This window comes from Urocampus carinirostris, chromosome 2, assembly GCF_059441175.1.
Source record: "Urocampus carinirostris isolate Australia breed hairy pipefish chromosome 2, RoL_Ucar_1.0, whole genome shotgun sequence".
In the NCBI taxonomy this organism is placed as follows: domain Eukaryota; kingdom Metazoa; phylum Chordata; class Actinopteri; order Syngnathiformes; family Syngnathidae; genus Urocampus; species Urocampus carinirostris.
Window position 1 is genome coordinate 61,077,483 of NC_142350.1, and position 25,517 is coordinate 61,102,999.

Here is a 25,517-nt window from a genome sequence, read left to right on the forward strand (position 1 = left end):
TAGTAAAATACTTATACATCCCCACCCCCATTGTTTTAGCTTTGGGATTTTATTAAAGATTTCTTAAACATTTTTCTCGGGATGTTGAAAAATACTTGGACATTGCTATAAGTTAGATTTTGTATTGTGTGCACCTTTTTCTGAGTACAGGACATTACTGTAGTGCTTCTTTCCGTCGCTACCGGCATGTGGCGCTGTGAAAGGTCATCCAGCATCCACCGCGAAGAAGAAATCCTGCTTCCTCTTCCCAGTTCGTGTGTAAACATACTATACTGTATCTCTAGCTTGTAAAGAACTTTGACATTGTTCATGTTTAATATCTTGTGCATCCATTCAATATGGTTGGTGTAAAGTGTAAAGAAGAAGCAAGCCGTTTCTTTTGAAATAAAAAGTGGAATAAGAAAGCTTGATGCGGTTGAGAAAATGGTTGGATCGCTTTTTAACGGCCACTTTTTCCCACGGAGGACCTCTTGAAGAGCATCTTCCAAAAGTAAGTTAAACTCAACTTTATGTATCTTTATAGATCATATTAATTTATGAAATGTTTTTTTTTAGTAAAAAATACAGGTTAAACATACTTATATAAACATACAAAATATAGCACAGGAGCAACTTACGAAACAATTCAACTTATGATTGTCCGGGACGTATCTCGTTCATAAGTAGGGCAGCGTATGTATTGAAATCATTTGTAAAAAATATGATTACATTGTATAGGTTCACTGATACAAGTTTTTATGCATCTTATATATTTGGCATCTCTGATAATACATTGCATAAATTAAAAGCAAGTGAAAAAAATTGTCTTTTAAAACATTTATTGACAGGTATAGTGAATGAAACATTTACAGATTCGCATTTTGTGACGTAAGTGATTGTTGATATTTCATAGGAACGCACAAACTCTGTCCATTAACGACGGATTCATATTGGTTAGGAAGACGAGCTCATTCTTTCCCTCCTCTGTCCGGCCTGATGAAGAAAAGTGGGGAGAGTGTTACAAACACAGGACGTTGTTGTCATAAAGATGAAACATCTGCTACACAAGAGCCTCTTACTCGATGGATGCTGCAGCCAGTTGCGGTCGGTGAAGTAAAGATAGCAGCTCTCAAACTCTTTTTCGCTATAGGCAGGCACGGATATCGGGATGAAGGGATCCATGTTATCGAAGCCCCTCTAAAAGATGAATCGACAAATTTCAGTTTTTCAGACTTTATATGACAGAGTAGTTACGAGAGATGTTTTTCAAGCAAAAATCTTGCCCGAGCTACGAGAGAAAATCCCCGTTGCGATAATTTCCAGACGCTACCACTCGAAGACGGAGTGCTCAAGCCCATTTACTGCTAGCGTTAGCTTGTCCCAGTTTGCATGTGCCTTTCCCACCTGATCCCTTGCGCTTGTGTTGGTTTTTCTATCACGCTCCCTCACTCCTCCCACACCTTTGCAACTGCTGACTTCTTCTATGGTATGTGCTCATAATAAACTCACATTTTATTTTTTAAATGTCTTTTTTATTTTAAATATTGTATTTTAATCTCATCTCATTAGCTGCACCGCTTATCCTCAGTAGGGTCGCGGGGGTGCTGGAGCCCATCCCAGCAATCATCGGGCAGTGGGCAGGGGACACCCTGGACTGGTTGCCAGACAATCACAGGGCACACAGGGACAGACAACTCGCTCGCTCATTCACACCTAGGGACAATTTGGACCGGCCAATCCACCAGAAATGCATGTCTTTGGAATGTGGGAGGAAACCGGAGTGCCTGGAAGAAACCCACGCAAACACGGAGAGAACATACAAACTCCGCACAGGAAGTCTGGTAGCTGGATTGGAACCCACACAGGAGGTTCCCAAGACCTTAAAACTGTGCCGCACACGTGCTAACCACTGCGCCGCCCTATAGTATTTTAATGTTCAATTAAAATTTTAGTTTTTTTTATGATTAGAAAGATGTCTTTCATAGCTATTTAGGGTTAACTTGGATGATTTGGGGAGGCCAGGAACAAATTACCTTAGTTTACGAACTATAAGGTGAACTAAAATACTGAAATTGTCCAGAAATGTGAAGGTGCTAGATATTCTAACGTGCGCATTTTTATCTGGTGCGTCTTATGTAGGAAAAAAAGGAAATTCATACAGGTTTATTAACAGATTTGTGCATTTATTGATCAGCGGTGTTGGGCAAGTTACTTTAATAAAGTAATTAGTTATAGTTATTTAGTACTTCTTCTAAAAAGTAACTGAGTTAGTACCTGAATCACTCTATAGTACAAGTAACTAGTTATTAGGGAAATGAAGTATTTCCGTTACTATAAAATGAAGTCGTTTTATGTCAAAGAATTTGAAATTTTCAGAGAAAGTACGAAACACCGCGTTTCACTTGTAGAGATGGTAATTCCGGCTTTTTGGCTTGGCTCACTAAAAAGAGCTGACTCGTTTAAGTCCACAATGGCTCTTCAGGTTTTATGTTGCTTTAATCCCTAAACTATCAATTATTACAAAACATTATGCACGGACATGCAGTTCAGGGTGTCCCCTGCCCACTGCCCACTGCCCAAAGATAGCTGGGATGGTCTCCAGCACCCCCGCAACCCTGGCGAGGACAAGCGGCGCAGAAAATGGTTGGATTGATTGTGCACGGAATGACTTAAAAAAGAGGGAAAAAATATATATATTTTTTTTAACTAAACAAAAGGAAAAATACAATAACAAATTTTTGATCAACAGCAAACATTAGCAAACTGACCTCTCCGAGCATCTGCTGGGGCAAGTAGCCCAATTTGGACGGGTACACAGCCCCCGTTTGAGACAGTGTGGTGATAATGGCGCCTCCCGTCTGAAACAAAAACGACATGAGAAAAAAAAAGGCCATTTATGTCCGGAGAACTTCATGCGTGTGCTCACCCAGTCGTTCCTCATCATCTTTCTCAGGTTGTGCACCAGCGTGAGTTCAGCCGGATCCACCTGAAACCTCACACAAACACGTTAGGACATTTTTGCAAAATCTATCAAGCTTACCACAGTTTAACTCACCACGCTCTTGTCCTCCCTTTGAAGGCTGCACTCGCCCCACAAAGCATTCACGGCATCCACAGCCACTGCCAAGCGAAAATCGCAATCCGGCTGCCCGCTCTGCTGCCTCAACTCCTTCATGACCGCTCCCACTACGTCGCTGCTGCTCTTCACACGGGCGATACCCTGATATTGAAACAGGTAATGTTAATGTCAAGTCAAGTTTGTATGTGGGGCAGCATGGCGGCGCAGTGGTTAGCGCGTCTGCGGCACAGTTCTGAGCTCATGAGATCGAACCTCCTGCATGGAGTTTGCATGTTCTGCCCGTGCTTGCGTGGGTTTCCTCCGGGCACTCCGGTTTCCTCACACATTCCGAAAACATGCATGTCAGGTGAATTGGCCGGTCCAAATTGTCCCTAGGTGTGAATGAGCGAGCGAATTGTCTGTCCCTGTGTGCCCTGCGATTGGCTGGCAACCAGTTCAGGGTGTCCCCTGCCCACGGCCTGAAGATAGCTGGGATGGGCTCCAGCACCCCCGCGACCCTACTGAGGATGGATGGATGGAAGTTTATATGTATGGCTCCTAATCACAAAAAGTATCTAAGGGCTGCACAGACCACCAGTGCACTATACCCTGAACTGAAACCTACAATTACAACAATCCTCAGATATGTTGGAGAAACTAAAACGTCTGTGCCCTGGTTTAAATGTCAGTTTCATGCTGGAAGCTTATGAGCGTGATTGAAAAATATCAACAAATTATGATAATTGCCAGTAAGTGTGATTTGTTTTATCGAACCACCATTTTTCACTCATGGTAAATGGGGCTGATGGCAAGAACTCCAAACAATAAAACCTAAATTTTATCAGTAACTTTGGGCTTTTTAGATACATTTTAGACAAAAATAAATGTAAACCTAACCCATAAAAACTTTTGTTTAAAGACAACGATTACAAACGGTCATCCTGTGCAAAAACAATAACTGATTTAAATCACTTTTAACACAGATTTAACATGCAGTTTGTGCAAAGAAATACTATTAAAAGTATAAATTATTCAGTACAGGGATGTTAAACTCAGTTTGGTGCTAGGGCCGGATCCAGACTTACTGTTTTCAGACGAGTCGAGTCAGTAAAAGACTACATTTTTTTTTAGTTTTTTTTTATCCAGTGTTACACTTTATCGTTCTTTTTTTAATGTTCTGAGACGGATGGTGTTATGTGAGCTGTTTACGGCCATACCGCCCTGATGACCTCCGATCTTGGGAAGCTAAGCAGGGTCGGGTGCGGTGAGTACTCGGATTGGAGGTCACCTGGTAATACCAGGCGCTGTCAATAGGTCACTTAGCGCTCACTCTACCGGGACAGCACTTACTGTACTCCCCGGTGAAAATTGATTTCCCTAAAGGGACCATATGAATTGAACTATAATTATTTACAATTAATGGTGCAAAAACATTCATGTTTGGCATTGAATGTGTTAACTGTTTTTTTTTTTGGAGTGAATGCAGTTTTACACCTAAACCAACTCACCACGCTATACATAACTGTGCCCTCTAGTGGCTGAAAAGAGCATTCGGTTTGAATTAATTAAAAAGAAATCATAACTTGATAGAAATGACCTAGAGTTCTACTCTTTCTTTGACAAATTTAAAAATGTTATGGCAGGTCGGATTAAATCATCCAATGGGCTGGATCTGGCCAGCGGGCCTTATGTTTGACATGCTTGATTTAGTATTTGTTGTTGATAACCAATCAAGCATTCTTTGACTTTTGCAAAAGCTTTCTTCAGGAGCAGTTTGAGTGTATTAAAATGAAGTCTTCGATAAGATGGCTTGATTTAACAAAATTTTAGATCACACATTTTAAAATGACATAATAATCATAATAATTCAATTTATAACATAGCTAAGGGGTCAGCATTTAGAGCAGCCTGCAACTCTTTAGCGTTGCCCTACTGATAGAGCAAAATAGGAGAGGGGAATAGACTGTATTCTTTGTTTTAATATGGTTTCTGTGGGACAAACATTATTAACATTTTATAATGCTGCAAAAAATGTTTATTAAATAACTAACTTATGAATAAATCCCTCTTTTTTGCTTTAATTTACAAACAGGATTATTAAAGACTTTACAATTTTAGAGATTCCAGAAACGTTGTTTTTTTAGGTCATTTATGGCTCATTTAACATCTTGGGTTGGCGACCCCCGCCTTAGCTCCATGTAAAGCTATTATAAAAAGGTTTCATGCCTGAGATAAGCATAAGCGTTGATACGAATAAAACACTATCCGAGACGCCGGATCACACCAACCTGGTCCACCAACTGGCCTAAAGGGCTTCCCTCCTCCGTGAACTCTCTTTTGGTCCAAACATAGCGCTGTCTTGTCTTTATCTGCAGGCAAAACATACATTTTACATTTAAAACAGTAACCATCGACAGTTATATTTAATTACTACGAGTAAATTACTAATTGCCAAAACGCAACGGGTTACATTAGCATCTCATTAAATAATTATGACTGTCGTGCCTTGCAGCTGCCGGCGAGCGCCTGCTGGTTTATGAGCATCGGCGTGTAACTCAACCTGCTGTGACGACCCAATGAAGTCTCAATTTAGTGCAGAGATGGAGCTTGTTAGTTCCTGCTTGATGTCAATGCTGACTTATTAATCACACAGCTACTTAACACTAGAAGTACCACAGCCAAGCTGTTTTAACATTCCATGTAGGAAAGCCAAAGTACAACCAATTGACAGAATTAGTTTCATCATTGATCTGTAAATGAGGCAAACTGTGGTGTGAACTACTCAGTAATGACCCATGGCATGCTATTGGCAGACTGAGGAGATCATTTCTTCCTAATGCCATGAGGCTCTTTAACTCCACCCAGGGGGAGTAAAAGCCCACATTTGCATATTACCCTATTTTTATTACAGTGTGTATTTTCCGTAGCACTATTTAAATACTCTATATCAACACGTTAGATTGGGTATTTTTGTATTCTATATCTTTTATTTAATTTTTCAACACAAGGATACTGCTGAAAGTGTGAATTTCCCTATGGGGATGAATAATCTATCTATCCATCTATCTATCTATTATGAAGAAAAGAATGTGTGGTGGAGGCATAACCGGCCCCTATTTTAAAGGTGTTTTGTAGTATTTCTGCAGTCCGTTTTTTGTAGTATTTCTGTAGTTTTATGTAGCAGTATTTTAGTATTATAGTATTACTGTAGTGGTATTTTTGTAGAATTTCTTTAGAAGTATTTCCATACCAGTATCTTTGTAGTATTTCTTTAAGTCAAGTCATTAGTATTTCTGTTGTAATATTTCTGTAATAGTATTTTTATAACGTAGTACTACTGTAGTAGTATTTTTGGAGTATATTTTTTCTTATCAGAATGAAGACATTATAATATTAGGTCCCTGTTTTGAAGCTCTAAATTTGATATTTACTTTTGTTGTCATTTCTTAGTGAATTTCTAGTTATCCCCAAACAGAAGAGCAGCTTCAGCGACAGACTGCTGTCACAGTCTTGTTCCATGGACAGACTGAGGAGATCATTTCTTCCTCATGCCATGAGGCTTTTTAAGTCCACCCGGGGGAGTAAAAGCCCAGATTAAACCCCACCCTCACATTTGCATATTTATTCATATTACAGTGTGTATTTTACATAGCACTATTTAAATACTCTATATCAACACGTTATATTGTGTATTTTTGTATTCTATTTCTTTTATTTTATTATTTTATTTTTCAATACAAGGATACTGCTGAAAGTGTGAATTTCCCTACGGGGATGAATAAAGTATCAATCTATCGGTTTTTTTGTTTTGTTTTTTTTTTAGTATTTTTGCCAACTGACTTTATGCATCACTCAACATCACACCCACCACATTGAGCTGTTAGTTTTAAATAATACAACCTCTTGGCTGTCCGCTGCATGGGCAAGACAATTCTTAGGACTTCTAGGGCTAATCTAAAATGTTGCTTCTACCTTGGACAGGAAGTGTTCGTTGGTTATTTTAAAGTTGCGCAGCCATTCTGTGGCTTGTAAAGGCTGGTCCAGGCGAGAGGCGTTGAAGGATGAAGGGAGCAGCTCCTTGCAGTTCTTAACCCAGCTGTGAGCTTTCCGGAGAAAACATTAAAAAAAAAAGGAATTTGTTAATCAATGACTTCACTTGTGTTTATTACATCCTATTTATTGTTATGATACCATAATATGCAAAAGGAGTTCTTACTACCACTGACTTGTAAATGTTTTTTCTATTCTTCTTGACATCCTTTTTATCGTTTTATATTTTAAATTTTACTTTATATTTTATAATATTTAGTTAGGTCTTTATCACATAGTTATCCTGGAGTGCCATGACTAATCTTGTTGTAAACAATGTTCACTACATTGTTATCAATGACAATAAGGAAAATTCGACATGCAATACATGACGTTACCTTTAAATTTAGTTATGGTACACAAGGATAACATTTAAAAAATAACCCCTTTAAATTTGATATAATTCATATTTTTTTCTCTCTAGAATGACCTCAATTCTATTACGGAACAATACCTTGATATTATACATCACAATTGCTGTTGTTTGAAGGGCATTATTTGACAAGTAGATGTCGCTGTATTAGGTGGTGCAACTGAAAAAGAGCGCTACAAAGTAAAAGGAAGATTACACAGAAACTCAAATAGACCAAACTGCACTATTTTTCTTCAAATATTTTTGCCCAGTGTTTCAGAGTTCAGAAAATGTACTGTCATTGTCAAAGAACAACGAAACTTTGTTCGGAGCATCCAGTCATCATTTCGGTTTTTGTTGGTACACGTAGCAGCAAGATGGCAGACAATCATGTCAGCTCCCTCTAGGTAGGCCTTATGTCATGTAAAATTAATATACATTTCTTAAGATAAGAGTATTCTGATAAAATGCACGTTTATATTGTAGTTCATGTATTTTTTTCTTATTACTCACATCAATTTTTATTTTTTATTGGAGTTTTTTTTACCACTATCAGGCGCTAAATAATACACAATGTCCCTTTAAGTTATCAACTTACCATCAGGTATGTGCAGCACCAGCCATCCTTGCATATAGCAAAAGTGAACAGCGTGACAGAGAGACATTGTCTTCCCGCAGCCCGTTAATCCATCTGAACAAATCAATAAGGTCCATATATAGATAAAAGAAAATTTATGATTTTTGCCTTGTCCTTGAGACAGATTGTTTCTCTTTTTTCTTCAAAGGATACAAAATACATATCGCTGCACAGGTTTGCTCATGTCTGCTTCTTTTAGGTAAGAGATGACCTCCAGAGCAGGCTGCCTCACCATTACGGCTGCTTCGGTAAATGTTTTTATCTAAACACAGTGGGCCATCAGTTAAAACTTCTATACTGTATAAAAACATGTGTATCGTGTGTTTTCTGTTTGTTTTATGTGGGTGTTTGTGTAAAGAACCAACCTGCTTCTGGTATCGTCGTGGGAGACCATGCGGAAAGAGGGTATGGATGTGTGCAGATGGTATCGTATAATATTGGCCAATGTGTTTCTCTGACTGACAAGCCTGATAAGGACATCAAAATCACACAAATTCGCACACAAGTATGTTGTACATATGTGTTCGTGGGATGCAGATTTACTTACTGGATCGTTCTCCTGTGTTCTAAATATTGAGGAGGACTTAGGTTGCGGCTCAACTGCCAAGGCCTCCTGCTGCTGGCCTGATCCACTGATATGAAGCCACCGGACGTGTCCTACCTATAAAAAATATATATATGCACCAATACTTTAGATAAGTCGACAACTGTTTGATTGTAGCTTTTTATTTCGGCACAGCGCAAATGCGACAGCAGCTAATGATTAACAAAAGGAAACAACAAAATATTTGCACTGAAACAGCTGTAAATACAGATATTTTACATAATAATGTGCCAAAAGGGAATAAGCTAAAGTAGAAGCTTTTGAGTACTATGCTATTTTTTGAGCAGGAAAGACATATTCAAAATCAAAACAAGAAAACTAAACAAACAAAAAGCTCAACCTTACAATACTAAAGGAAAAAATACATTTCAGGCCTTCTGTTAAACCACTTGGGCCTCCCATAACATCTAATAATTAAATAAACTATTTGAATTTAATTTTCCTTGGCAAATTCATATAAAAGTATATATGATATAGTAATAATATAGTATTGATATAGTCTTTTTAAATTGAAATGAATTGGGGAATTTTCAATCCCTCTATCAATTTTTAAAAATGAATACCTTTCCGGGTGGTGAAATGGCTTGTATGACGAGTGATTATACTAAAAGAATATTTCAAATATCATCAGGGCATATCAACTGTTTCGAAAAAGAACACTGATAAAGGGAGGAAAAATATTAAACTTTAACTGTATTTTCTCCACATACCCAACTTTTATTTGTAACTAATGTTTACATGAAGTAAAACGAGACTGTTATGTACAATTTAATTCGCAATCAGTCAAATGTACTGTACATTAAAACACTAATGTAGTAAACGGGTTTTGGGGGGAGATCTCCTTTGATTGTGATATTTATTGGGGTCTTCCATTTAAATTCTGGCAATTTGGTTGACACTGGGAAATTCAATAATTAAAAAAATAGAGATACAGGTAGATAGATAGACAGATTGATCAACAATTCGAGTTTTACGCACCAAGGGCTGCGTAAAACAATGATTTATAAACTAGGGAATTCTCCTTACAGGCAGCACGGCGGTGCAGTGGTTAGGGCGTGAGCGGCACTGTTCTGAGGTCATGGGATCGAACCTCCTGTGTGGAGTTTGCATGTTCTCCCTGTGCTTGCTTGGGTTTCCTCACGCATTCCAAAAACATGCATGTTAGGTTAATTGGCCGGTCCAAATTGTCCCCTAGGTGTGAATGAGCGAGTGAGTTGTCTGTCTCTGTGTGCCCTGCGACTGGCTGGCAACCAGTTCAGAGTGTCGCCTGCCCACTGGCCGAAGATGACTGGGATGGGCTCAAGCACCCCCGCGACCCTACTGGGGATAAGCGGTGCAGATAATGGCTGGAACCCTCTTTACAAACTCACCGTTTGCCGAAGCCTTGAGGAAATTCTGTGAAGAGCCATGGTCTGTAAAATAGTTATAACATAGCAAGTTAAACAAAGCATATTACGCAAATGTGCCCAAGATGAACACTTCACACAGCACTGTCCTGTCACCTTTTATAAACACTTAGCCGCTAGCTTGCAGGCTAGTATCTTCGAGCGCTACGATGTTAGCTATTGCAAAAACACAAAATCAGTTGTACTTTTGCCCCGTCTCGATTTATGTTCATACACTCCCCTCGTTTACATTCCCGGGTATGGTGCATGAAAAGAATCGCACGCAAAAATGTAGTAGAAGTCAATGTGCGAGAAACATCACGGGCGCAGCCATCATACAATGAGACTAACCGGAAGTGACGTAGTACAACAGCGGATCTGGTTGCAAGATTCCCGTAAAGCGAAATAAAAGTATGGGTTATGCAAACTTGGACCGGTGTAAATGTATCAATTTATGTCAAATCGAGCATGTAATTATACAAGTGTTAAGTATAGTTTGTCAATGACACTGACAAGCATGAACAAATGCATATACATATATATAATTCACGTTTCTTTAAGTGTCACGTTTCAATGGTTTTATGAGTCATAACTGTGCTAACTGCTTCAGATGTGCTACTTTAATATATTCAAAGCTTTACTTGGATTTCGACATTCGACAATTCCGTTTGTTTTCTTTCACTCTCTTTCATTTTCTTTCATTGGGTTATTTGTCATTGCAAAATCCGTTGCACCCTGGTCATCTGGAAGAGGGATTACCTCTTGTCTTGTGCAGTCCCTTTTCAAGGTTCCTTCATTTACCTCATGTTGAGGTTTTGAGTTTTTCCTTGCCCTCATGTAGGTTTTAGATCATGGGATGGTGCAGACTACAGTTTGCAATAGTCTGTGCAGCCCTTTGAGACTCTTTGTGATAAAGGGCTCTCTCTATTTCTTTCTCACTAACTTTCTCTTTTCCCCTCTTTCTCTCCCTCTCTCTCTTTCTCTCTCTCTATTTCTTTCTTTCTCACCATCTTTCTCTTTCCCCTTCTCTCTCTCAGTCTCTCTCTCACTCAGTCTCCCTCCCTCTCTCTATTTATTTCTTTCTCACTACCTTTCTCTTTCCCCTTCTCTCTCTCTCTCTCTCTCTCTCTCTCACTCTATTTCTTTCTCCCTCTCTCTCTATTTCTTTTCACTAATTTTCTCTTTCCCCTTCTATCTCTCTCTCTCTCTCTACTTATTTCTTTCTCACTATCTTTCTCTTTCTCTCTATCTCTCTCTCTCTCTCTCTCTCTCTCTCTCATGGACTAATTTTGAAGTTTCAAAGGGTTTGCATGTGTTTGTAGACTGCCAGTTTTTATTTTGATTTTACATTAAGCCACCTTTAGGAGGATATGGCTTTGATATACAGATAGATATAGATATAGAATAAACGTATATTTTTCTATTGATTAGTATAAGTTATCGCTACGTTTATTGAATGATGATTTTTTGTATTGTAAATTTATTTTAAACATATCTCTTTCTATTGATTAGTACAGGGTAGAGCTACTTACATTCAATGGTGGAATACATTTAGTTTTTCCATATCGCAAAAACGTAATACATGCACCGCGATGTACTACAGTAACTACACAGTTAACGCTGAACAAAAGACTTCTACTATATTCTCTTTCAAAAGGTTACATTCCGTAAGTAATGTAGTCATTGTTGTTTGCTGGCCGTTTTAAGGTCAGTGTACTCATTCTGGCACAATCAAGTACACAAAAAGTAGGAGGCAGAGTGACGGGTGAAGATAAAGCATAAAAAAAATACATTGCTCCGGGGCCTCCCGAAGCGTTAGTTAATCCTCTATGTGAAGCTTGATTACCAACCAAGCCAAGCAGGGAAAACTGCCCCAGATACCAGAGGCAGAGTCGGCATCTTTCGCAGTAATCAAATTAATACAGAATCTCACTCAAGAGCACAATATCACCATCAGCGTTAAAAGTCGAGCGAGAAAGTCTCGCATTGTCTGACAGAGGATTTATATTGGAGCCTTTCGGCTTTGATTACTTACTTTTACGATTCTATTTACGATTCCGCCATTGCATCATATTACTCAGAATGAAACTGGCATTTATAGCTCCCTGGAGAAAAATTGGTGCAAAGCACAAGTTGAACTGATTGGAATTTGCATGACTATTGGGATGGTTCAATTTGGAATTTGACCACAATATGAACTGAAATGTGTCTTAAAGGAGATGTATTTAACAGAATTCGGTTGTTGGAGCCTGGGGCATTCTAAAATGCCAATTTCTCAATAAAACACAGTTAACGTGGTGTTTGCTCAATCACGTCTTTAAAAAATTCCAAAACTTCCTCCAAACAGTGCCGCAACACTTTTTGTGGAAACAGCTGGGTATGTACATCTGTCAGGGGCCTTCACTGTCACTTTTTTTCTCTTTCAGCTATGGGCGTAATATTAACACAATTAGCATTCATCAAGTGAAGCTAATTAGAAAAAATTTAATCATAAAGAGGCTATACCAGGGGTCAGGAACCTTTTAGACCCAAAGAGTCATAAAAGCAAAAATGTTTTAAAAAGAAATGTAGAGAGCCACACCATACATTTTCAGACACAATTAAAAAAACTGCCAAATACACTCTCTAGACAAAAGCTAATTCTTCAGCACAATTTTTTTCACTGTGTGTCAGTTGATGATGTAATCAAATGTATGAAATCATAATAATGCCAAGTCATGTGTCCCAAATCAATGTAAATATGCCATTTACAATTTGTCTTCCACCTTCAGTTAAGAGTGTTGAGGGATTTCTTTTCCATGAAATGTGTCCTTAATAACGGTTTCAAAACAATGTGCATACAAAGTTATTTTGTAAAAATGTCACAAGTTACTGCAAACAATAAGCATATCATCACATTCACTTTTGGTGTAGACTGCACTGAGCGAGAGAGAGAGAGAGAGAGAGAGAGAGAGAGAGAGAGAGAGAGAGAGAGAGAGAGAGAGAGAGAGAGAGAGAGAGAAGGAAGTGCCTTGCGCTGTGTGGAGGGATCCGCCCACTTGTACTGCTCACCCAATCAAAGTCGTTTTCCAGCGTTTTTATTTATCAGTTTAAATGGTTTCTTATCACACTTCTGCATTAAGTCGCTTCGGCTTTATATGGACAAAATAGGGATGAAAATCACTTTGGAACGCCACAGAGAGATAGTTACATTTTATTTCAAAGCCATATGTACTCATGAAAAGAACCATACAGTATATGGCTCCCGAGCCATAGTTTCCCTACCCCTGGGCTATACCAAACATTATTGAAATGACATGATAAAAAAAACATTAGACGTTAAACCTTTTAATTTAAATATTTGAAGGTTTGTCGATGGAGCATCTGAAAATTGTCTCTATGAGTAAATTCTGTTTTCGATATCGGACGCCTGCAAATCTGATTAAATAGGAGTTTGTTATTTTTTTCATGATTACTGATGTGACTCAGCTGTGCCCGCTCTTTTGGCGCCAACTGCCGCCGGTTCTGATTGGCTCCCGATCAGTATTTGAACCCAGTCCTGTCTGTCCCTGTTTGGTCAGTCCGTCTGCGAACCTCAGTGAACACTAGGCAAGCCTTTTTCGACCCTGACGTCCACCTGTCCCGTTTTTGCTCCCGTCTGTCCCCAGCGTAGACCCGTTTTTGATCCTAACCATGTCTGCTCTCCCGTCCCAGCTTTCGACCTTTTTTTGTCCCCGACTACGTCTTCTCTCCTATTCTGGCTTATGACTCGCTTCCGACCACGTTTTTGCTACCTGGCCGTGCTACCACCCCGCTTTTACGTCCATGACACCGCTATCGCTCGCCACGGAAGATCCTCTTCTGCGTTCAGAGCACAATCCGAGTACCAGAGCGACTTGCTTCCGTCCAGCGAACACTGGATCGTGGGCGCAGCCCTCTCTCTTTCTTCCAACAAAACTTGTGAGAAACGCAACGCAAGTGGGTCCTGTCTCCGTTCTGGTCTTGACATTTTGATTATATTACACACTGTTTGTTGTTTTGACCATAACACCATTGTCACTATAGGCCAATCGTGTTGCTGCTCTTTTTTTCCAAACTCTTTAGGGCCGATCTGCTTTTTGTAACCTTGGAGAGTTAATAAAAAAGAAAGGGCTCAGGGAAGGGCCATTAGAACAGGTCATACTTTTATATCTGAAGGCTTCTCTCCATGCCTTGCAAGTTCAAAATCCATTGATGTCTTCTCTCTTTAATTTTAGTGTCGACTAAACTTTAAACTGTCTCCACTCAAATAACATTTAGTCTATCTGAAAAAGCATCACCATTGTGTCAAAGGTAAGGAATCATAATAAGTACTGTAGCTAAAATCACATTATATGTGCCCTTTAAAGGTCCATTGCGGACCACCTGTCATGGTTGCCATTGCGCCCAATTGGCCCCGCCCGTGTGGCGCCAGCTGCGGCTCATTGTCAGATTGGCTTCCCTTCTGTTTAAGCTCAGTGCTCTCACTCACCCTTTGTGAGTCTGTCAACGAACCTCTGCCCCGCAAGATGTGGGTTTTGACTCCGTCCGGTTTCCTGTCTCCGTTTCCTGTCCGGTATCGTTCCCTTCTATTTTTGTCCTGTTTATTATTATCTCCAGGTATCGTTCCCGTCTACTTTTGTCCTGTTTATTATTATCTCCAGTTTTCGTTCCCGTCTAGTTTGTCCTGTTTAATTTTGATATCCTGCTTTGATATAAATTCTGTCTGTCCCATCCATTCCGGTATCGACCCTATCTGTCCGATATTTGCTCGGGCAATTGGTATCGATCTCGTCGGCCTCTGGCTTCCTACCATTTCACGTCAGACTGCTGCTTAATGTGCATGACTCCCCATTTCCCATAAAATAAAAGGCGTGTGTGAGAAACGTCACGCAGATCCTGTTCCAGTTCTTGACACCACCAATGTCTAAAAAGAGCTTCAACTTTTAAGTGACTTTATAACATAAACAGAAACAAATGATCTTATGTGCTTTTTTACCTGGAATACTGAGTTGATAAGAATTGAGTCTGACATCACACTGCTACATCCACCTTTCACCTCTGCTGGTTTCCTGACTACTTAAGTCAGCCAAGAGTTGAAAAATACACAGGAATTGCAAAAATTCGATGAAGAAATTATCTCAGAGCAGATACACTGAGCTCCTAGGAAAACAAAAAACAGATGCTTTATTTAGGACAGGCGCCCCCAACGTGGTGCCAGGTAGCTCCCTAAGGACAGCTGAGTGAACCACTGAAAATAGCTCACCAACGCTAGGTCATTGTGATTTTTTTAGTAAAAATATATTTTGTGCTTGGCTGTCTATTTAATCATACTTCTAATAATTAATCTGGAAACACCATAGAAACAATATAGGACCAAAATAATTTTAGAAACACATATAAAACTGGTAGCACGTTGCAATGATCATTAACATAAAGTAGCTTTCGGCATCATAAAGGTTGGAAATCCCTGATTTAGGACAAATCAACTGAGACAGACGTGCTAGTTAAACACTTAAATGTGTGTTACTATGAGAGTTATTATATTTCATAGTTTGTCATATTCCAGAAGCAAGTAAAAACTGTGACACACAAAGAAGCAAGCTTCACAAAGGAAGGCCATAGTATGAATTTGAAACTAGAACCAGTGAAATGGAAGGAGACCAAGAGGTAGGCCGCGATTGACGTGTTATGGATAGATGGTGTTATGAGTAGAATAGAACTAGTGAAACAGAAGGTACTGTATTTTTCGCACTATAAGGCGCACCGGGTTATAGGGCGCACCCCGAAAAAATAGTTTTTGGTCCTATATTTGACATACATAAGACGCACTGGATTATAAGGCGGTACAATGGGAACGTCGACAAAACAGTCAGATAGTTCAGTCAAACTTATTACCCCCTTAACATTCCGAAAGCTTGCAAAGACGCAAATACGTGTCAAGGACACGTGCGGATGCGGTGTCCGTACGATGTCACTCAAATGCATCGTTCCATCATTCGGAAGGTTAAAGTCTTGGGATTCAAGAAATGCCAACTATTCCTTAGTTTCTATTTTCTTTTTCGCTCGCAACTTTACTGTGCATATGACAATAAACACTTGGAATTGAGTTTAATTTAAAAATAGACACTCCATTCCATCCATTATCTGCACCGCTTATCACAGAAACATCAAGTTCAGTCTGAAACAAGATACAGGGAAAATATATAGCCGGAGTAGCTCACCGAAGTCGTTGTGTTCAATAATAATGTGCACCCACGGTCCTCTTATATCCGTGAGTGTAGTAAATCCAGGAGAATCAAATATTTACAAATACAGAATAGTAAGAAATGCTTTCTGTATGCCGTCAACCACGTGCTATACACATTCATCTTTTTCGGCCAATTGCAGGCTTTGTTTTGCCGCTTAAGCCTATGCCAGCCTGTAAATGAAAAAAAGGATCCGCTCCTTGACCTCCGAATAACTTTAACCAATAGTGATCGATTCAAATGGTGATTGACACATTGGTTAGCCAATGAAACGCCGGTAAATAAATCACAGCATACACCGCGGACTACTTGGCGTTCGGGGGAAATCTTGACCAATGTTGTCGGGAATGAGTCAACGTTGACCTTTGAGGTTGGAAACATCATGGTCACTCTCCATGAGAGTATTACACGAGTAGCAAATTTGAGTCAAGTCCAATGTTCCCTCTAAGCTGCGTGTGTGCGCAATTGCACACTACCCAGAGCTTTTCCGCGCACAAGAAAATCTAGCCAGCTCACAAAAATGAGGGCTCGAAATTGCTAATTAAAAAGCGAATTAAGTCAAAGTTACAGTGCACGAAGGTAAAAATACACGGGTTCCCCTGACGCTGTGTTATAAATGCGGTATTTTGAAGTCAATGTCGAAGTAGAACGAAGTTGAGTAAAGTCAGAAGAGTTTTTCGATAACCGGCTTCCTCGGCTCGGCTCACTAAAAAGAACCGGCTCTTTCGGGTCCCAAACGGCTCTTCAGGTTTTTTTTTTGCTTCTTTAATCCCTACACGACCAAATATTAGGTAAAACTGTGCACAAAATGACTTAAAGGAAAATAGAACAAAAAAGGAAGAAATACCAAAATGAAAAGTAGTGAAAATCTGAGAAAAAAATGAAACAAAAGGAGAGAAAAAGAGGAAAAAAAGAGCAGGAAAAATTCAGAGAAAAGCCAGAAAAAAAGAAAGAAGCAAATAAAGGGAAAAAAGGTAAGAACAAAAAAGCAAGAAAAAAGTAACAGCTACGAAAAAATAAACACGATGAGATTTTTTTTAAAAAGGAATTCAAAAAGGAGAAAAAACAAGGAAAAAGAGGAAAAAGTTTCTGTTGCATTCAAATAATTTCCAATTATATCAAGTCAATCTTGTTGCCAACATTGTACTTCCACTATAAAATGTAATTATATACAGTTCTGTATCGTGCAAACGACTAAATAAGCCCCCAAAAATGTTAGTATTATGCGACAAAAGATACCAGGAATAAAAGAAATGGAAATCTTGTGAAATAATTGTAAAAACAAATGACGTTTGTAGGCCCTGCAACCTTTGCAATCGTACATTAGTCAATTCATTCAAAAGTGAAAAATAATTTAGCATTGCCGGAAACTCGGCAAAATGTAACGTGATGTCAAGTTTTGGACATGTTTGATAATGATTTAGTTGCCACACTTGGGGTTGCTGTTGCTCACTGTTTTTTCAAGCATTGCTCACCGACTTTGTGTGAACGCTCAGACCCGTGGAAAATTAGAGAGAACATTGGTCAAGTCTTATTTCGAGTCACCACAGTATGTTATTGTTTTCTATCTTACTTAACTTCTACATCCTCACTGACACCAACTAACCTATGAAATCCTTTTTCTTAGCGTTCTCACTTTTTCTCCTGCCTTAGCAGCTCCATCATAATCATCCTTTCATAAATCGCTCATCTCACTATCTCGGCTTCCGATGAGCTCATTTCTAATCTCGTCTATCTGAGTCACACTTAAAAGGAATCTCAGTATCTTCATTACCGCCACCTCGGGCACTGGCTGCCAACGCCACTTTTCTGTGACACTGTCTCTAAGTCGCACATCCTGGATGACCTCACCGATCTGCTCATCCTAGCAGATACTCTTCTATCGCCTGACATTTTACTTCACTGGATCCAAACGACTTCATTTCTACAACCCTCATTGCACTGGATTGCTAACCTTGCATAAACTCTTCCATCCTTACCTTAAAGTGCTTCATTAAAATCTGAACTTTGATTCTTATGTCTTTTACAATTTAAAAAAAATAAACCACCATGTCCAAAATAGACCCACATACATATGAAAAGGCATTTAGAAAAAAAATAATACTTAAGTTAATTTGCTGTCAGTAATGTGCGGTGAGGTTGGTGTCAGGTGAGACACAGTCAGATTTACAAATAAATGAACTACATCCATCCATCCGTCCTTTATCTGCACCGCTTATCCTCAGTAGGGTCGCGGGGCTGCTGGAGCCCATCCCAGCTATCCTTGGGCAGTACCCTGAAATTGTTGCCAGCCAGTATCAGGGCACACAGAGACAGACAACTCACTCATTCATCCACACCGAGGGTCAATTTGGTCCGGCCAATTGATGCACGTTTTTGGAATGTGGGAGGAAACGAGAGACCCCGGAGGAAACCCACACAAGCACGGGGAGAACATGCAAACTCCACACAGGAAGGTTTGATAAATAGCATAGAAAAAAAAAAGTTATTGTTCACCGTATGAAGTGCACGTGCTGCCTCTTTTCAATAAAAGCACCAATAGATAGGTACTCCTCCATTATTGAAAAAAATTAACAAGTGAATATGTACTGGACTTGCTGCTAGCTTGCCAATAGTATTACAAATTCTATTGTTTTGGGCGACAGGTATGTGCCAATTTAGAATTCTTGGTCTCACTGTCGCCCTCTTCCATGAAGAAAACTAATTGCGTGGCTCACTCTGGATCTGCAGATGCTCAGCACATTAATAAATTACAGTTGGACCTCGCTACTTCGCGGTTCGACGTTCAAAACAATAAAGCGAGCTAATTAAAATAATTGGGCGATCGTAGTCTATGTAACGCGTTTATTTAAACAATAAAGAGCGATTGTATTTTAGAAAATGCGTTTGTTAACGCGGATGAAAAAGTCACCAACGTCACGTCTCCCGCTCGGGCCGCGATGGCTCTACATGGCGCTACACGGCCCTCGATGGCTCCGGCCGACGGACGGGCGGCCGCGGGGGAAAGGGGTAGGGTAGACCTGTGGGGTTAGGGGGCGGTGAAGCGGAAGCCGCACCAAAACCGCGCGCCGGTGTTGTGCCCAAATCCGACTCTTGTACAAAATCCTCGCCCTCGCGTGAACGCGCATTCTGCTGCGCTTCCGACAGGCCGGCCTCCGGCTCGGCTGGTCGCGGTGTCGTCCGTATCGCGCCCGAAAGTACCCGCGCCGCCGGTTAGGGGCTCACTCGCGACCCTAATAAGGATAAGCGGTGCAGATAATGAGATGAGATTTTTATTTTTTTTATTTTTTTTTGAAGGGGCTTTGCTACTTCGCAGATTTTCACTTTTTGCGGGTGGTTTTGCTCCCCATTAACCGGGTTTAAAAAATAATAATTAAAAAAAAAAAAATTTAAAAACAAATTTTTTTTTAGTTTTTTTGGAAGGTGCGCCGCTACTTCGCGGATTTTCACTTATAGCGGGTGGTTTTGGTCCCCATTAACCGCGATAACCGAGGTCTTACTGTACATACTAGTTGTACTACTACTAATAATAATATGATGTAATATTTCTGCAATTTTAACAAAGACAATTAAAAAATTGTGAAGTTCAATGGCAAAGAACTTAAAGACAAAAAATGTGTAGGGATTTAATATTTTATTTTGATGCTGACAGGTAAGGCTGCTGTGCATATTCAATAAAATCCAAGAAGTTATTTGGTTTTGCGGATAACACTCTAGTAAATCATTACTATTTGCGGGTTTTCAACTCATATCCAAAATTTCCGTTTATTAGAAGATGAATGCGCAATTGAACACCTGATATTGAGCAAGTTGAACTCCTGATTTCTATTTTTATTTTACTTTTAACTTAAATTTACCTTGATAGTCTGACGAACATACATAACAGCCTATGTTAAGGTTGGGTTATTAACGCTATCTACTAGCTGCACGCTTTGATTTCGCATTTTAACAATCCTGCCCCATTTTGCTATAGGCGACTCATTTTTTGGCCTGCACTGCAACACCTGACTAGGCCTTGGGCAATCATGAACTAAAATTTGAAAAAATAAATCTGATTGCAGTATTCCAAAGAATTGCAAACACACAAAACACCTGCAGCTTGTTTTTTTTTCTACCAGCAGTTAACTACAGACCAGTCTCTGTGTACGATAACCCCTCCCCTTTTCCTTATCACTACACAGACAAGCTGAAACTGAACAAACGCGCTATCTGTGAAGCTTTCATCTGATTTGAAAGTCGGTCGCTAATCTTTATTATCAGTCGTGGAATATGTATCACACAATCATGGAAGATTCATATCGGACTCAGATACGTAAAACCCAGCTCAGATTAAAAGAGTTTGACGTGGGTTATCTTAATTACTTCACGTTGAATTTGAATGAAAAGAAAAATATTAGGATACATTTACAAGGGACTTAAAGATGGAGGGAACTGTGTCTCGCCTCAGCATGTTCAAATCAACATCAGGGTTCCGCGAGACTTCGACAACGAAAACGATGGCTTGGGAAGAAAGTTTCTTTAATGTTTTTTATCACAATAAAACAAAAAACAAATTGAATTTTGGACCAGTGAAATGTAGAAAGGGCCGTTTGTGCGTGTCACAAAAGCTTCAGCAACATGGCTGACCATAGTTCATAACTGTTACCAGAAATGTCATGATGACTGATAAGTTGCACCTGTCCCCGCTCGTTTGGTGCTAGCCGCTGCGGGCTTTCTGATTGGTTCCCCGTCCTACCTAAACTCAGTCCTTTCACTCGCCTGTTGTCAGTCCGTCAGCGAACCTCTGTTCCTACAAGGCAAGCATTTTGACTGACTCCCGTCGGTCCCGCTTTTTTCACCCGTTTTCCACCCGTTCGTTCCTGATTTCCCCGTTTGTCTCCGGCTACGACCTGTTTTTTGACCCCGACCACGTTTTGCTCAACCGTCCCAGCTTACGACTCGTTTTTGATCCCGACCACGGTTTTCTCCCCTGTCCCGGCTATCGACCTATTTTTTCCAAGACACACCACAGGAATCGGTGCCCCTACGACCAAAGTGGTTAAGAGACACCCCACCATTTGTATTTTACTATTACCCTTAACTTATGAATTTGAAATGTGGTATTTTATCCTGTAAATATTCGTGCACCATTACAATGGCACTTTTTAATGTTGTTGTGCGACATATTAAGATGATATTCTAAACACTTTGTTCAAATATATTTTTGTTCATATGGTCCATCAGTAACAAGTAAACGAATCAAATGATTAAAATAATAATGTAATATTAGAATAAGCAAACGTAAAGTACTGGAAAACGCATACAATTATCAATATATATGTAGCGACATATAGTAAGTAATATTCCAACAAATTTTATATATTTTACTGATTATATCAACCAGTGATTAAATACCAATGGGGGCCTTGAGCTTCTGTGTTAACGTAAATGTAAATGGTCTGCATTTATATAACGCTTCTCAAGTCAATGAAAACCTCCCAAAGCTAAAGTAAATTTAATGATATGGGTTTATAATGCAAATGAGCAAAATATCTGCAGTTTATTTTAGCTAACTACTTTTTAAACTTTGTAGCTGGCTATCTTCTTACCTTTTTAGATATTCAGCTGGCTATCTAGCTAGATTTTTACATTTTTTTTGCATGCCATTGAACATTTAACCTTTTTTCTAGTTACCAAGCTAAATTGTGGCCTCTTTTCTAGCTAGCGATCTAGCTTTGTTTTTAGCTTTCTGTTCCGCTATTCAGATAGCGTTATAATAACATTGTGATAACATTGTAATAACACAAGTTGTTATTTTAGAATGTCAAATTACCGTATTTTACGCACTATAAGGCGCACCTAAATGCCTTTATTTTTTTCAAAAGCTGACCATGCGCCTTATAATACAGTGCGCCTTATATATGGATCAATATTAAGTCGCAAAGTTTTGCAACTAAGGCAAGCAGCCGTCGACTAGATTTTCCCCCGAAGGCGAAGTAGTCCGCGGTGTATGCTGGGATTTATATACCGGCGTTTCATTTCCTAACCAATGTGTCAATCATCACTATTGGCTAAAGTTATTCGGAGGTAAAGGGGGCGGATCCTTTTTATCATTTACAGGCTCGCATAGGCTAAAGGGGCGAAACAAAGCCTGCAATTGGCCAAAAAAGATGAATGTGAATCACACGTTGGTTGGGTTTCACTACGGCAGAGAAAACATTTTTTAATATTCTGTATTTGTAAATATTTTACTCTCCTGGATTTACTACACTCGACCATGGTCAGGTATCATTAATGAGCGTGAAGGCTGCAAAAGAACTTAGGTGAGCTATGCAAATTTATATTTTCCCGGTATCTTGTTTTAGAACGATCTTGATGTTTCTGTGATGAGTCTATTTTTAAACTAAATTCAATTCAAAGTGTTTATTGTCATATGCACAGTAAAGAACCCCGTATCCCTGCACAATCAAATTCTTACTTTGCTGTCCACACAGTTGCCAGCAAAAAATAAAATGGAAACTAAGAAATGTTTGTTTGGTGACATCGTACGGACACCGCATCCGCACGTGTCTACGACATGTATTTGCTTCTTTGCAAGCTTTCGTAATGTTAAGGGGGTAATAAGTTTGACTGAACTATCTGACTGTTTTGTCGACGTTCCCATTGTAGCGCCTTATAATCCGGTGCGCCTTATGTATGGAAAATATAGGACCAAAAACAATTTTTTGGGGGTGCGCCCTATAACCCGGTGCGCCTTATAGAGCGGAAAATACAGCAATTAATTCCAGGCCATGGGCTTCTTAGACAAACAATCTATTCAACTATTGATAATTATTTTCAATAATAATAATAATAATAATAATTTCCTTGTATTGTCATTCTGTGTAACAATGTACACAGAACGAAATGTCGATTGCACCTGACCCGTTGTAGCGAGCCGATGCAGCCGCAGCCAACAGAGGGCGCCGCCGACCACTTTTTAAGTCTTAGGAATGACTCGGCCGGGGCGCGAACCCGAACCTCCCAGTCTCAAAGCAATTAAGATAATAAAATGACAATCTATATGTGTACTATGTGTATTCGTCTTTTTATTTATTTATTTTGCAGGAAATGCAATGTGTAATAACACTCTCTCCCTGTCGTGTCTTTTAAAGTGGAATGTTGTGTTCACTGCCCACCCTCTCACGTAGAAAGTGAGTGACGCGTTCATCCTCCGTGGAACACAACCCGACTCTTTCCGACAGGCGGGAAACGACGCAACTTTTTCAGCCTGGGAAGACGCTTGCAAAACCAACATCACAAGGCAACCAGCGCGCCCCCTATCGTCAAACCGAGAAGCGTCGACTATATGATTATGAAAACACTCCTCCAATGTGCCGAAGCTCGCTCCGTGGAAGCTTGTGTTTTTCGAACCTTTTTTCACTCGCCACGTCATTCACGCGCGGAGAATCAAGTCGTCACGCGGAGGTGGGCGGAGGTCCACGCCACGACCGAGGCGGGAAACGGGTCCGGTCAGGGACACGTTCACTCCAGCGTCTCCAACGCAGTTTGCTCCGTGACGCGCTCGCTTCTTTTCGGGCTTGTTAGGTAAGTAGCCAGCGTGGCTTTTCATTCCACGGCGACGCTGCGTGGGCCTGTTAGCGCCAACCAGCGTCGCTAGCGTGCACTTTGCGCTAATTTTATCCCTTGTTGCCGAGTATGTCCTGCGTGTGCACGCGGGTGCCGTTTCCCGCCAGTGAAGGGGGAGAAAAAAGGTGGCGTGTTTTAAGCTCTAACTTCCGCGCGTGTTTTCATGAGAAAAAAACGCGCGTGCGATGTTTAGGTTGAGTGTCAACCATGCGTGATCGTGACGTGTCGGGGTTTGTTCGTTGCGTGGACGCTCGCGTTGACACTTGACAGGATTAGTGCGGCAACACCCCCGCTTGCTCCTACTGGAAGTAGCTCCGTGGAAATGTCAGCGAGCCTACCCGCTGTACGCAGCTGCCATCTGGGTACACAATGTACGCCTGACACACACTGTCGAGTGTGCAACACTTAGGAAAACAAGTAGAGGACGGTTAGCTGAAGTGATAAGGGTCGCAAGCGGTATCAAAACTAAGTCCGGGGGGCTAAAACTGGGCCTGAGTCAGTTTTTAGTAAGGTCACGCCAACTCATTCAGTGCCGAGAATTGTCTCATACCTGTCAACCTGTACGTTTTTGCCGTACAAAGTACGTTTTTTATGCATTTTTAGAGGAGTATGACGTACAAGGAAATCTGTACGGAAAAACGCAAATTTGCGAATGATGGGTACCATCTGGTAAACACCGACTATCACGAAACGGCAAATCAATCAAGTCTAACGAGTTCGCCGTGGTAGCCTCTATCTCGTTTTTTTTCGTTGCAAACGAAGTGTGCGGTTTGATGCTACTGTGCGCATGCCTCTGCCGCCTGGGGATTTACCATCATGCATCATTCCGAAAAAAATAAATAAATGGTGTACGATTATTTTGTAAGGGAAAATACGACAGTTTGTAAGGGCATGGAGCCGTGGAGGTTGACAGGTATGCATACCTGTCATACCTTACAAACTGTCGTATTTTCCCTTACAAAACACAAAATAATCTTACAGTAATCCCTCGGTTATCGCGGTTAATGGGGACCAAAACCACCCGCGAAAAGTGAAAATCCGCGAAGTAGCGACGCCCCTTCAAAAATGCTTAAAAAAAATTATTATTATTTATTTTTTTAATTTATTTATTTTTTTGGGGACCTGCGAAGCTCTGAACCCACGAACGTGGAACCATGAAGTAGCGACGCCCCTTCAAAAATGCTAATATATATATATATATATATATATATATATATATATATATATATATATATATAATTTAAAAATATATATATATTTTATTTTTTTTTTATTTTTTTTTTAGACCCGCAAAGCTCTGAACCCGCGAACGTTGAACCGCCAAGTAGCGAGGTCCCACTGTGCACCAAATTTTTTTTTCAAACGTGTTTATTTATGTGGTTTAACATGTTATATTGTACATGTGTTTCGTTATATCATATATAATGTTAATTAACATTTTGTTGTGAGGTACTGAGTTGCTCGACATGAATGAGGTTTATTATAAAAAAGTTCAAAAATTAAGTTGCTTGAACGTCCACTGTAGAAGGAAAAAATACATGCAAATATAATTAACTAAAT

At 39.9% G+C, this 25,517-nt stretch overlaps 2 protein-coding genes across 7 annotated transcripts in view; one reads left to right on the plus strand and one right to left on the minus strand.

Annotated features, from left to right (window-relative positions):
• Positions 1-801: 801 nt before the first annotated feature.
• On the minus strand, positions 802-24,016 carry dap3 (death associated protein 3). 3 transcript variants are annotated; one of them, XM_088327405.1, is made up of 13 exons: positions 23,742-24,016; positions 10,090-10,131; positions 8,663-8,776; positions 8,481-8,582; positions 8,269-8,377; positions 8,077-8,169; positions 7,010-7,140; positions 5,326-5,406; positions 3,035-3,199; positions 2,906-2,965; positions 2,748-2,837; positions 1,059-1,176; positions 802-972 (listed from the first exon to the last, which is right to left on the minus strand). In XM_088327405.1, the coding sequence occupies exons 2-13, from the start codon at positions 10,126-10,128 to the stop codon at positions 887-889; spliced, it is 1,188 nt and encodes a 395-aa protein (XP_088183531.1). In that variant the 5' UTR covers positions 10,129-10,131; positions 23,742-24,016; the 3' UTR covers positions 802-886. The 3 variants fall into 3 exon arrangements, with proteins under 3 accessions (XP_088183531.1, XP_088183530.1, XP_088183529.1); XM_088327404.1 differs by lacking the exon at positions 23,742-24,016 and adding an exon at positions 10,456-10,554; XM_088327403.1 differs by lacking the exon at positions 23,742-24,016 and adding an exon at positions 10,222-10,446.
• The window catches only part of LOC148372823 (uncharacterized), a 38,338-nt gene continuing 36,397 nt past the window's right edge, over positions 23,577-25,517 (plus strand). The window contains exon 1 of one of the 4 annotated variants that reach the window (XM_088327400.1): positions 23,577-23,915. The gene's annotated coding sequence lies outside the window, so the exon portion shown is untranslated. The remainder of the gene's footprint in view (positions 23,916-25,517) is intronic. The other 3 variants (XR_015849568.1, XR_015849567.1, XM_088327399.1) reach the window with 3 other exon arrangements.